The sequence below is a fragment of the Lynx rufus genome, unplaced genomic scaffold, assembly GCF_022079265.1.
Source record: "Lynx rufus isolate CCGP_SWC_20201006 ecotype Redwood Valley unplaced genomic scaffold, mLynRuf1.p SCAF_8, whole genome shotgun sequence".
NCBI lineage: Eukaryota > Metazoa > Chordata > Mammalia > Carnivora > Felidae > Lynx > Lynx rufus.
The window spans coordinates 82,993,277-83,006,571 of record NW_025814896.1 but is presented as its reverse complement, the minus strand read 5'-3'; the positions used below and the strand labels follow the sequence as shown (position 1 = coordinate 83,006,571).

Below are 13,295 nucleotides of genomic sequence, written 5' to 3'. Positions count from 1 at the left end.
AGGCAGGTCCTCCAGCTTGCCCGTCCTCGCAGCCTCCGCTTTAAAGCAGTCCCTCTGGTTTCTACCCTTCTCTCCTCACCTTTGGGAGTCCCCAGATCACCCCCCACCCTCATCCTCCAGCCTTGGCCGGCACCGCCCTCTGTCCCTCCCCTCCCCCTCCCCCTTGGGGGGCTGACTCGTCCGGCTGCCACGTCTCACTGATGACATCACCAGGGCCGCTCGGTCTTAGCCAATCCGCTAGGGGGAGTCCGAGCGAAGTCCAAGCCAGCGAGTCAGCGGGGCGGGGACCAGGGAGGGGCAAGAGGGTGGGGAGGTGAGAGAGTGGGGAATGGGGCGAGCGACAAGCTCTCAAGTACGCATGCGCCAGAGGCGCGGGGTTTGGCGGGAAGTTGAGTCCTGGTTGACACACCGCACCGTCCGTCTCCAGCTCCCGCTGTGGGTTCGAACTCTCTTTCCCGGCGTGCCACGCGGTGCGGCCGCCCTTTGGGCTGTGTAAAGACCCCTCGGTCTAAGGCTTTCCTATTTCCTGGTTCGCCAGCGGCCATTTTGGGTGGAAGCGATAGCTGAGTGGCGGCGGCTGCTGATTGTGTTCTTAGGGGACGGAGTGGGGGAAGACGTTTGCTCTCCCGGAACAGACTATCTCATTCCTTTCCCTCGATTACCCGTGGCGCGGAGAGTCAGGGCGGCGGCTGCAGCAGCAAGGGCGGCGGTGGCGGCGGCGGCAGCTGCAGTGACATGTCCAGCATGAATCCCGAATAGTGAGTGCAGGAGAGCACCGGTCGGCTGGGTCCGTGGGCCTGCTTGGAAAAGCTTAAGAGGGGCGAAGAGGGCTGAGGCGGGAGTGAGGGCCTCGGCCAGGGTGAGGTGAGGGTGGTAAGGCAGGAGATGCTGGTGGCCCGGAGTCGGGCCCCATTGTCTGACGGAAGAGGGGTGGCCGGGGGGAGGGGTCGGGTCGGAGGGGTGAGCCGCCCGGGCCTGGACCGGGTCTGGTTGGAAGCCCTCAGTGCCGGGCCGGTGCAGAGGAATAGTCTGTTGAGGGGGTTGGGGAGTTTGGGAGTCGGTGGTGGGGCGGCGGGAAGGGGGGTAGTTTCTCGCAGAAGCAGTGACTTTTGAAGGAAGACTTATTTTTAAGGGGGGAGAGGATAGACTGGGAGAGCTGTCCTAGAGGGCACTGTCAGACCCTGCGCCCGCACTCTGCGGAGCTGTCAGAATCGTCAGGGTGGAAACCTGCTTTACTTGTAAATCTTGAGCTTGTTGGCTCTTTCTTTCACTCTCCCGGCCAGGCTGCAGGTAATATGGATGCTTTTCCCACTGCGTGGGATTGAGGGGAATGAGTAGATGGTGAGAAGAGATTTTATTTTACATTTTTAGTTTAGTTTTTTTTTTTTTTAACTTATTCCCTGGGGTTCTTCAAGAACTCACGGGGCCCATTGCTTTTTTTTTTTTTTTTTTTTAAGAGGACACTGAAGTCATTTTGTCTTGTGTAGGTCGAGAAAAGAAAAACAACTAAGACGTAGGAACATTTTTCTGATGTTATCAAACTAAAGGAAGACTGCTGTCAAGTTGAAAGAGAAACGAATGGGCTCTATGATCTGTAGGTTTTGGATTACCTTCTTGAATGCTTGAAGATAGGGAATGAGGTTCCATGACGTGTCATGAAAAGTTAATGCATTTCTTTTTCTTACTCAAGAAGTCACCACAGCATATGTGACACACCTGGCACCTTTCCTGGGAACTGGTGTTCACTTTACTTGGGAAGATTTCTTTGGGCTGTCTTTAATGGCCCTTAAAAAAAAAAAGTCCTCCTTCAGCTTACATATATAAATTAATCAATGGAGGAGATTTAATTGGTGTTCTTCAGCCTCAGAAGGCTTTGGGGTAGAGAGGGAATTTTTTTTTTTAAGCAAAAGTCAGTATTTTAAAAGTTGACTTTATTTGCTTCTTTGGTCAGTTAGTGCTAAACAGTTCCCCTAAAAGGTCTACCCATCAGTTTAGCTGACTGTCATGTGTGTGTCACATGGTTCTTGCAAAATGCATTCTGACTTCAAGTTTTGTAATATGGTGGTTTGATGCTGAAATGTCCCCTTTTGCACTAAACAGAAGCCATTCTATTTCATTAAAATTTTATATACTTTAAGAAATTGAGGATCATGTTCCCATAGTGCCGTGTTTGCTATGTTGGCAGTTTTTAATTTCTTTATCAGACTCCTAGGACAAAGTTGGTTTTGCACAATTAGGGAGAGTTGAACTTGAGGATCCTAATTTGGTGGTTTTCCTGGCAACAATAAAGTACATGGATTTGTCACTTTATGGAGACTTGTAAACCTTGTCCATTAGGGGAGTTCCTTCTATTTGCTGAATATATTTAGTACTATAAATAGATTTTGAAGATTAGTTTAACAGAACCATGACAAATTATTTGGCCTCTGAATTTGTTTCTCCTTCTATAAAATAGGATAGCAGTCAGTATTCCTATCAGGGTAGTTGTGAGATTCAAGTGTATGCAAAAGAAGAGCACTCCAGGTGGTGTGTGTCATGTCATTATCATGTGTGACATTCTAGTAGTGCTAGGATTTAGGAATATAATCCTTACCCTTAAGGAGTTTATAATGGAGTATAGAAAATAGTTTGGTAAATGCCAGTAGAGTTCATTCCAGATGTGCAGCATGGATAGGAGCAACAAGAGTTCACAGGAGGGTGGAGGGTTGTGGTTGGGCAGTTGGGTTCAGGAAGAATTTATAGAAAAGAGGCTTGTGAGAGAATTATTAGCAGTAGATTTAGAGAAGCTCTAGGGAGTGGGGAGGATTTTTCAAGGGGGAAGAAAGGAAAATGGTTAATAAATGGCAATGATAGTAATTCTTAAGTGCCAAACCATCCGTTAATGATCTCAACAGGATCAAACCCAGAAGTCATTTTTATACTTTTTCTGCTATCGAGTATGCCCGTAACTGGCCAATTATACTTCTAGTCTATACTGTGTCTAATAAAATAGGAGTTGGGAAAACCTTTGAAGAGCATTAGTGAAAATTACTTGGAGAGGAGGTGATGGGTATTTTATTAGGGAAGGTCACAAGGGCAAGCAGCAAGCAGATTTTTAACAATGTGACTTGCGTTTTTTCTTTTTGTCTTTAATGAAGTTAACCATCATAAAAGTAGTTAGTGAAAAATCGGAAAATAGAGAAAAGAACAAAAATTCTTATACGTCTATTTACTTTAGTACCTGTTCTAAACTTTAAAATCTTTTATTTTTTCTTAAATTAAAACTTTTAATGGGTGAGTGCTTTCACAATTCTATGGTGTTGTCTTAATAGCTTATACTTAGAGCCATATATGTTAGGTATAATATACGTTACGATACGTGTGTATTTTGGCATACACATATGTTGATGTGAAAGGGTAGAACACTAGATAATGTTTAAAAGTGCTCTCTAAATATTCCTTGTTTTTGGTTTATCATCTAATTTATCTTATTCCTTTTAGAAACTTTTAAAATCTGCTTCATGGGTGCCACTGAATTTGGTAAAAATGAAAATGGGTTCTTGATAAAAGAAAAAATTTGGTTCTCTCAGAAGGAACAGGGTTTTTTTAGATTATTGATCAACATATAAGATTGCCTGTTGGTAGTTTTTTTATTGAATGCTTTTACTTTATGATCTTTTAGTTGTAAACTTGGTTTGGGAGGAGGAGAATGAGAAATATAGCAGCCAAAGATTAAATTTTAAGCTGTCCCTTTGACTACTTTCTACATTATTTGGCTGATATGGGAGAAATGACAACCCTGGGTTATCTTTATGGCAGAAATTAAGGGTAATGACTGATTTGTGAATTTCAAGTACAAACAAGAAAAAGCAACTGGAAGTGGAATCTCAATAGTGGGAAAAGTAGGTGAAAAGATCAAATTCTTCTTTTTTCTGGAGATCTGAAGATTTTTTGAGCTAGGTGGTGAAGCAGGCAGTGATTATTTCAGCACACTGGTTAAGAAATACTTAGCATTATTGTCATACCAGAAACATTTTTCTCTAATCCATAAGCTTTTGGTGGATTTTTTAGTGTCAAGAAAACCATTTTGGCCACTTCATCTGTAAGGAGTGTGTTAAGAATAAAGTGTGGGTACTTATCATGGATATACCAATTAACTACAATAGGAAGGACTATAGTCATCTTCTTGGATCACCTGTAGTTCTTTAATGTAGAAAAATTTTATAGTGGGGACCCTGGGTGGCTCAGTCAGTTAAGCGCCCGACTTCGGCTCAGGTCACGATCTCATGGTCCGTGAGTTTGAGCCCCGCGTCGGGCTCTGTGCTGACAGCTCAGAACCTGGAGCCTGCTTCGGATTCTGTGTCTCCCTCTCTCTCTCTGCTCCTCCCCCGTTCATGCTCTGTCTCTCTCTGTCTCAAAAATAAATAAACATTAAAAAAAAAAGTTTTATAGTAAATGCCTTGTTTATGTTTTAACACGGCTTCCGAATGATGTTTGAGATCATGGCCCAGGATTTAATCAGTCTTTCAAACTTTGCTCTTCTAACAGGAGACTAATAATAGTAGACGTAATGAACATTTGCCTTTTTCTTTCTTTCTTTTTTTTTTTTTCTGCCTGCACTTTTAACATAAGAGTTTGAAAGTAAAAGCAACTTAATATGTTTTGTTATCTGACAGTAAGTATGTCATAATTGGCTTTCATACACTTTTTTTTTTTTAGCACTTTTTTTATTAGAAAAGAAATCAACTAAAGTAAGTTGCCTTTTTTTGGTTGTCTTGATGAGTTTTGGGTGGTGTTGATAATGGTTTGAAAAATTCAGAAAAGTTTAAAGAAGAAAAATAACCAGAATTCTCACCATCCAGAATATACTTTAATTTCTGTAGAGAATCAGCATGTGTGATTTTTTTTTGGGGAGTGTGTTTCCGGCAGCTATGTAGAATCTACAGCATGAATCTTAAGAGTTTTGTGTGAATATATGATCTTGTCAGGTCATTTGAAGAGAATTGAAATTTGGCATTTAATATTTTTTTCATCATTAAGTTAAAATGAGAATTTTTTGACAGGTTCTTACATATTCCAAATAAAAATTTTTAAAAAATATTAAAAGATGAAAGAGCTTCAGAATCCAGTGTTCTCTTGAAAACTCTTTAGTTGACTTTTAAAGAGAATTTTGCTTTCTGAGTAATTTTGTTTCTTGGATATTTCAGTCTTTTTTATTCTGAAAGCAGTCTTAGTAATTTATCTATGTGCTACCATTTTGTTATATTCACATCCTACTAGCAATCCTTTGTGTGCATGTATTTCTTTCCTTGGCAACCTTTGACTATACGTTTAGGATAGTTTTACTATTTGCCATTGTAGTAAAGTTTCATTTTTGATAATAGCTTTATTTTTTTTTGCTAATGTTATCTATTCTTGTCTCTTTCTAATGTATGAAAATATTTAAGGTCAAGTGAAATGCTTTTTAAGGTTTCTGAGATTTAAGGTTTGCTAAAAAATACTTTGAGTGTTTTAAGATGAAAATAAACCAAAAATGGATATAGAATGCCAATGCATGAGGTATTTTATTTATGTAGCTTATCAGCTTTTTACCACTGTCTGAGCTCAACTTTGGAGTTTCAGTAAAAGAGGCAAAATGCCTCCTCCCTCCCCCACCAAGGAGAGAGGCATGGTCAGACTACTCCTCTCTTTTCCTGTAGAAGGTGGAGCTGAGATTGCTTTTTTGATGTCTAGAATAGTATTTAGGGAAGAACACTTAGGTCTTGGCTTTTCTTTCAAACTGCTCTGTGTTTCAGATAATAAATAAAAGGGTAATGTGGGGTGATATTTGGAAAAAAATAATAGTCCTGAGGAGTGAGAGAAAAAGTGTTGGTTTGTTGAGAAATGGGGTACAGAGGAGGAGTAGGAAATGAAGTTTTCCTTGGTAGTTTTGTGACTGGTTGGCTCAGTTGCTAGGAGCACTCTGCTTTATTAAATCCAAGGTTGTGACAGGTTCCGATTAAGTTTACACTGTTCCCTGTTTGTAGATTTCCTAATTCTGACAGGTGGTGATCATGTAAACGCCTTTGTTTATAAGGGGGACCATTCTTTGGAAACATCATTTTTTTTTTTAACAGAAGCTGCTATTTAACGAGTGCTTACTATGTGCCAGCCACCTGGCTTCAGGGGCATTTTTTTTGCAGTCTGTGCTTCAAACTAGTGAGCAATTACATAAATTATGTAATTGAAGTTTTCTATGAACAGTGATAGATTCAACTTGTCTGAATATATTTCCTTTGAATAACAATAGTACTTAAATGGAATTATTCTTTGTTTTTTTCACTCTGCCTATAGATATTTTCCAATAACTTGATTTAGGGCAGTTATTCTTTTTTTGTTTTGTTTTTTAATTCCCGTTGACATATAGTGTTATATTAGTTTCAGGTGTACAATTACACCTGCAACAGTTCAGCACTTCCATACATCACCTGGTGCTCATCACCACAAATTCACTCCTTAATCCCCATGCTTATTTAAGCCACGCTCCATCACCCTTCTCTCTGGTAACCATCAGTTCTCTATAACTGAGAGCCTGTTTCTTGATTTGTTTCTCATTTTTTTCCCTTTTGTTTCTTACATTTCAAATATGAGTGAAGTAAGGTATTTGTCTTTCTCTGACTTACTTCCCTTAGCATCATATGCTTTAGCTCCATCCATGTTGTTGCAAATGGGAAGATTTCATTCTTTTTTATGTCTGAATATTCCATTGTGTATATACACACACACACACCCCACATCTTTTTTGTCCATGGATCAATCGATGGACACTTGGGCTGCTTTCATATCTTGGTTCTGGTAAATAGTGTTGCTATAAACATAGGTGTACATGTATCCCTTTGAATTAGTGTTCTTGTATTCTTTGGGTAAATATAAAGCAGTTTTTCTTAACCCATTTATTATGGTCATGTACTCCTAGGAGCATTTGATGAAATCTGTGGACATGCTCCCTTTGTGCATACATACTGAAAACATTTTGCATAAAAGTGCATGCTGTTTATACTCAGTTTAATTTAAAGTCTGGTATTGAGCTAATTAGCTTTAAAATGTGAGATTTATTTGGGTATGCTTTATTTTCGTGAACTATTCTGTGCTTTCCTCTTTTTTTTTTAAAATGCTACCTTTCTGTTTCTCATTGAATTACTAATATATGAGTTGTTTCCAAGAGCCTTGAAACAGGCACATGAAGTTCACAGAACATTAGTGTTTGCATTAAGAACAACAGATCATTTCTGTAGTATCTTTACTACCTCAGTAAAGGATATAGTTAGGATAATGCCTAGCCAAGTGTGATATAGTCTTAAGTGTTTGATGAAACTTATACAAATAGTCGAATAGCTAGGTTTATAAAAGGACATTTGAAGCAACTTTGTGAAATACACACTGGATAATCATTTAGTGCTTTATTTGTAGATTGGTGGCTAGCACCTGTCTTCATAGACCAATTGGATTCATCAGTTACTAAAGCTAATGAAGTCTGAACTGTAAAATTTACCATGCTTTTTTGAGCCAAGCTGACTTATTTTCTACCAACACAAATGTTCTAAGTTAATTTAAGCAGTGAATCACACTTTACTTTGTATTTGGTCAGGTCCTGTGTACTAGTTCATAATCGTTTGACTCATTCTGATAGGTTTTATATGTATGACTTAAGGTTTTTATCATCTGAGTATGTAAAATACATCATTGAAGGAATATGGTGTGATAAAAAACAGCATTTGGAGTTACAAACCCTAGGTTTAAGTTCAGATTGACACTTACCTCTGCAAGTCATTTATGCATTTTTCGCCTGTTTCTTTCTCTATAAAATGTGATTAGTACCACCTCAGTTCTGAGTCTCAAGAGTAAACTGTACAGTGCTATAGAGATGTTATTTGACATGTATATTCTAATAAGGGATGTTAGACTGTAAATGGCAAGTGGTTTCAGTTTTAAAGCTTTTCTCACACATGATTACTCATCACCCAATTAGTCTGTTTTTGTCTACTTTAACAATTTTCTTAATACACATTTAAAAAAAATCTTCTAGTAAATGCATACCTATGTGTGTGTGTATATGCATGCACACACACACACACAGGGGTAATTTCAACCTTACAAGAAAGCTTGGTAAAGAAAACAGCCAGCCCTTTCTCTGTCATTAGTTAGAATATGCTAGGAGTTGGGGCAGGGGATGGGGGGGAGTTTTTTTTTATTGCGAAAGATGGACTCTGCTCGCAGGTGCATACCAATTTGTTAAGAAGGTGACTCATGGGGGCACCTGGGTGGCTCAGTAGGTTAAGCATCGGTTAAGTGTCCCGCTCTTGATCTCGGCTCTGGTCATGATCTCTTCGTGGGATGGAGGCTGTGTGTCAGGCTCTGTGCTGGTGGCATGGAGCCTCCTTGGGATTCTCTCTCTCTTCCCCTCCCCAATCCATGCTTTTCACTTTCGCAAAATAAATAAGTTAACTTTAAAAAAAAAAAATGTCTCATGCTCAAACAAGTATAATTGGTATCACAGTATTATCACAGATTAAATCTTGTGATACTTTTAAAAAATAGAATGGCAGAATAGGTGATGCAGAAGATTTAGAGAAAGGGCCAATGATTTCTATCATTAACAGGAAGTTTTACTTATGTTTTCTTTAGCTGGAGAGTAACAGAGTACTGAGGAGGACTCTCCAGAACCCTTGATGCTAGTCTTGGGATGTAGTCAAGAGCTAACAATTTGAGTTGTCATCAATAGCCAGAAATTTTATTTATGTACATTCTTTCCTTCAGTCCTGTGAAGAAATAGTGTCCTAGGTTTACAGATGTGGAAACAAAGGCAGAGAAGAGTTTAATGGCTTGCCTAAGGGCATTCAGTAAGCAGCAGAATTGGAATTTTAACTCAAGGGCCTGTGATTTCACAGTCCTAGTATGCGGTTTCCAACTTACTGTGTGTGGTTAACTCTAGAAATTTAAAATTTGAGCCAGTTAATTAGGCGACTAACATTTTTGTGGTCAGTGTCTTTTAAAATTTATGATTAGAGAGGTCTTTTTAAAAATGTTAAAGGTTTGTGAAATACATGTTACGAGGTACATATTATGGTCTTTGACTTTCTCTTTCACATCTTGGGTTGGTATTTAAAGCTTCCTTAGGCTTGAAGTCAATTATTGTATCCATTCTCAGTTTTTCTACCCTCATGACTATTCTTGAATATTTATACTTGGGGCCTTGGAAGTCATGGATGTGTTTCTGTGAGTAAAGCGAGTGAAGCAGAGAACTGCCTTTCTTTTGCTGGAGAGGGCACCCTTGCTGCAGACCATGTTACTGTGTTGTGTGTGCTAGGCTTTGGGAGTTGTGACTGGTGTGATCATAGTACTTATAACTGTTAGTTGGTAATTTTTAAACCTTTATTTTAGATTATACTAGTAAATTCCTGTGGTATTTTGTCACCATCATCTGAACAGAGGGTTTGGATAAATAGCTTTAAAGTTTTTGTCAAAGCTCTTAAAGGTTTTCGTCAGGTTACCTAGCGGTTTGGAGGGAGGAAGGAAAAATAATAATAATTGCCACTTATTGTGCTTCTGTAATGTGCCAGATACTGTGCTACAGGTTTTAGAGGCATTTTTTTTCTAAATCTGACAAGAAACCCAAGGTAGAGAGGGTGGAGCTTGAATTCAAATACCGGTCGTTCCAGCTCTAAAACCCGTGCAGGCTTTGAAAGGTAAAAGAAGTAGAGGATATTTACATCTCCTCCCTGGCATATTTTTCAGCAAATACTGGTTACATAGGTTGTAAGACCTATCTACTTTTATTGTCCTCTTGTATGACTTGCCGCTTTGTTTAGAGCTACCAAAGTATCCTTCATTTTCAGAATTCCAACTTTGAATTTTTGGAACACTTCTAAACTGAGCTGAAATGGAACCTGGAAAATTAATTTATTGTCTCTAAATATCAAAGAAAAACGTGTACTTTTATGAATAGCTTATGGGGACAATTTTTAAAAAATTGCTTGGCTATTTCGTTAAATTTGGAAGAAAGACTGTTGTACTCTGAGATACTTGATGATTACTTTGACAGTGCTTTTGTCCATAGCTGAAAATTTATTTTTTATTGTTTTTAAGTTTGTTTGTTTGTTTATTTATTGAGAGAGAGAGAGAGAAAGAAAGAGTCCTAAGCAGACAACGTACTGTCAGTGCAGAACCCTGTGCAGGGCTTGAATTCCCAGACTATGAGATCATGATCCAGCTGAAAACAAGAGTCGGACCCTGGTGCCCCTGTTTTGTTTTTTATGTAGTTTAGTCTTCAAAGTAATATGTGCTTTATAAAATTCAAACAATGGAAATATGTGAAGGAACTAAAAGTTTTTACCTCTTTTCTCCAGCCTGATGGTCAATTTTGAATTGTTTTCCATGGAGCATACTTAAAATGAGTGAAGGGGAGCACCTGGGTGGTTCAGTTTGTTCAGCATCCGACTTCGGCTCAGGTCATGATCTCACAGTTCTTGGGTTCTAGTCCCACATGGAGCTCTCTGCTGTCAGCACAGAGCCTGCTTCAGATTCTGTCCTTCCCCTTCCCTGCTCAAGTGTGCGTGTGCGCGCGTGCTCTCTCTCTCAAAAATAAAACATTAAAAAAAAAAGTGAAGAAGAAAAGTTGATGTCAGACACAGTTAACTGCAGCCCAAGTTTTTATTAATCATTCCATACCCTAGAGTCTAATAGAACAGTGTATAGTTTAATAGTGAATTAAAATTTGGCCACTGTGTCATAATATCATAGTCATAATTTTGTTTTAAATTTTTTATGTGAGCCTAGGTTATTTTCAAGTATGACATTTATAAAAAAGGTAGAATAACATTCTACCTTTCTCAAGGGAATTTGCTCTGGATGAAAAACACATTTACTTTCCACTGAACTTTTAAAAATAGTAGGCCTTTTCTAAGATATAGGTGACATGAAGTTTGTATTTTGGGAGTACTGTGTGGATAAAAACGACTTTATATTATAGCCAATTGTTTTGCTTTTGTCTTTTCTTCCTTGGTATGTTTCCAGAGGGTGGAATATTGAAAGTTGTGTTAATGTCAGTCAGCTTTCTCTTACATATGACCTATGTTTGGTAATCTAAATTTTATTTCATAAAAGAAAAATGTTTATTCTTATTTAATCCAAAAAATTGACTTCATATACTTGTGGCTGTATTGGGAATGTGCCAGTGCTATCTTGACTCTGCTCTACCTATTTAGAAATCATTTATGTTATGGTAGTAATGCTGGATGAACTTGCAGAGGTGTTAAGTCTTTGGGAAAAACCTCTGGTTAAAACTTTTCTTCCTCTCAAATAATTTGTTTTTTGTTATAAGAGTAATATGTATTTATTGCAGACTGTGAAAAAAGTAAAGAAGGTATCAGTTGTAATCCTAAAATTTAGAAGTGTCCATTTTCTCCCAAATCTTTTATGTATGTGAACATTTTTTAAAAACAAAAGTGGGAAATGAATTATACTAAACAAAATGTAATCTTTTCACAAGTGTTTCACATAAACAGTCTCTACAGGTTTTAGAATTCCCAGTAGCATTTTATTTTATTTTATTTTATTTTATTTTTATTATTAATGTTTATTTATTTTTGAGAGACAGAGAGAGCATGAGTGGGGGTGGGGCAGAGAGAGAGGGAGACACCGAAACTGAAGCAGGCTCCAGGCTTTGAGCTGTCAGCACAGAGCCTGACTCGGGGCTGGAACTTGGGAATGGCAAGATCATGACATAAGCTTAACCAGCTGAGCCACCCAGGCGCCCCTCCCGGTGGCATTTTAGATTCAGACATAAGTGGATTCATCCCTTACTACGTATTTTATGTACAGTGTGGTAACTTCATGAGAAGGAAACCACTTTACCTAAGTAGAATTTTGAACCAAAGTTTGTTTTTGTAACTTTTTTTTTTTTAATTTTTTTTTCAACGTTTATTTATTTTTGGGACAGAGAGAGACAGAGCATGAACGGGGGAGGGGCAGAGAGAGAGGGAGACACAGAATCGGAAACAGGCTCCAGGCTCTGAGCCATCAGCCCAGAGCCCGACGCGGGGCTCGAACTCACGGACCGCGAGATCGTGACCTGGCTGAAGTCGGACGCTTAACCGACTGCGCCACCCAGGCGCCCCTGTTTTTGTAACTTTTTTAAAGTATAATCATGTTCTCACAATAGGGACTTTTTTAAAAATACAGAAAATTATCTGTTAGTGCTTGCATGCAAAAATGGCAGAGGTATCAAGATTATAATCAGATCATAAATAATGGAAATAGAGAATTTCCAATATTGCTGAAGTAGACCATGAATTGACTTACAGGAGATAGTGAAAGAATTTTTTTTTCAATCGCCGTTATCTTTGATGCCCCACCACCCATTTGTTAAAGGCTGTTTATTTCCCTGAATCTGTCTCTTTCTATCCAGCCTTAATCTGTCAGTCTACCTTAACTGTCTTTGCTTTCTCACTGAATTATCTCCTGTTTAAATTAAAATGTAATCTTTGCTCATGTTAATATAAGTTCAAGCAGTTCAAGAGTTTTCTCTAATGTGCCTCAAAAGCAGCTTTTAAGTCTTTATTTTGTAGATTCCAGCAAGATTTCTGATTTGTTGATTTAACTTGAGAAAACACAAAATATGTCTCTTATGTTTAAAAAATAACAGCTAGCTTTTCTTTTTCTTAAAAAAATTTTTTTTAAATGTTTATTTTTGAGAGAGAGAGAGAGACAGAGTGTGACCACAGGAGAAACAGAGAGAGGGGGAGAAACAGAATCTGAAGCAGGCTCCAGGCCTCAAGCTGTCAGCAGAGAGCCTGACACGGGGCTCAAACCCACAAACCAGCCCCACAAACCGTGAGATCATGACCTGAGCTAAAGTTGGATGCATGATTGACTGAGCCACCCAGGTGCCCCAGGAGATAGCTTTTCAAAGAGATTGTTATTTTGTGCCCATTTCACTAATGTCCTCATACTTAGTGTTTTTTCAAAAAATATTTTACTCCTTCCATCTTTGTATTTATCCTGTTTTTATTTTTTTATGTTATTTTTTAATGTTTATTTTTGAGAGAGAGAGAGAAAGAGAGCACGCACAGGGGAGGGGCAGAGAGGGGAGACGGAGTATCTGAAGTGGGCTTTGTGCTGACAGCAGAGCCCAGTGTGGGCCTTGAACTCACAAACTGAGATCATAACCTGAGCTGAAGCCGGACGCTTAACCAACTGAGCCATCCAAGCGCCCCTACTTTGTGGTTTTTTAAAAATCTTTTTGTTTTGAAATATATTTATAGAAGAGTTGTAAGAAT

General features: G+C 38.7%; 1 protein-coding gene across 1 annotated transcript in view; it reads left to right on the top strand.

The window, feature by feature from the left end:
- The first annotated feature begins 527 nt into the window (after positions 1–527).
- The window catches only part of RAB1A (RAB1A, member RAS oncogene family), a 31,450-nt gene continuing 18,682 nt past the window's right edge, over positions 528–13,295 (top strand). Inside the window, exon 1 of the mRNA XM_047069436.1 lies at positions 528–758. Coding sequence (XP_046925392.1) covers positions 736–758 — 23 coding nt within the window. The 5' untranslated portion in view covers positions 528–735. The remainder of the gene's footprint in view (positions 759–13,295) is intronic.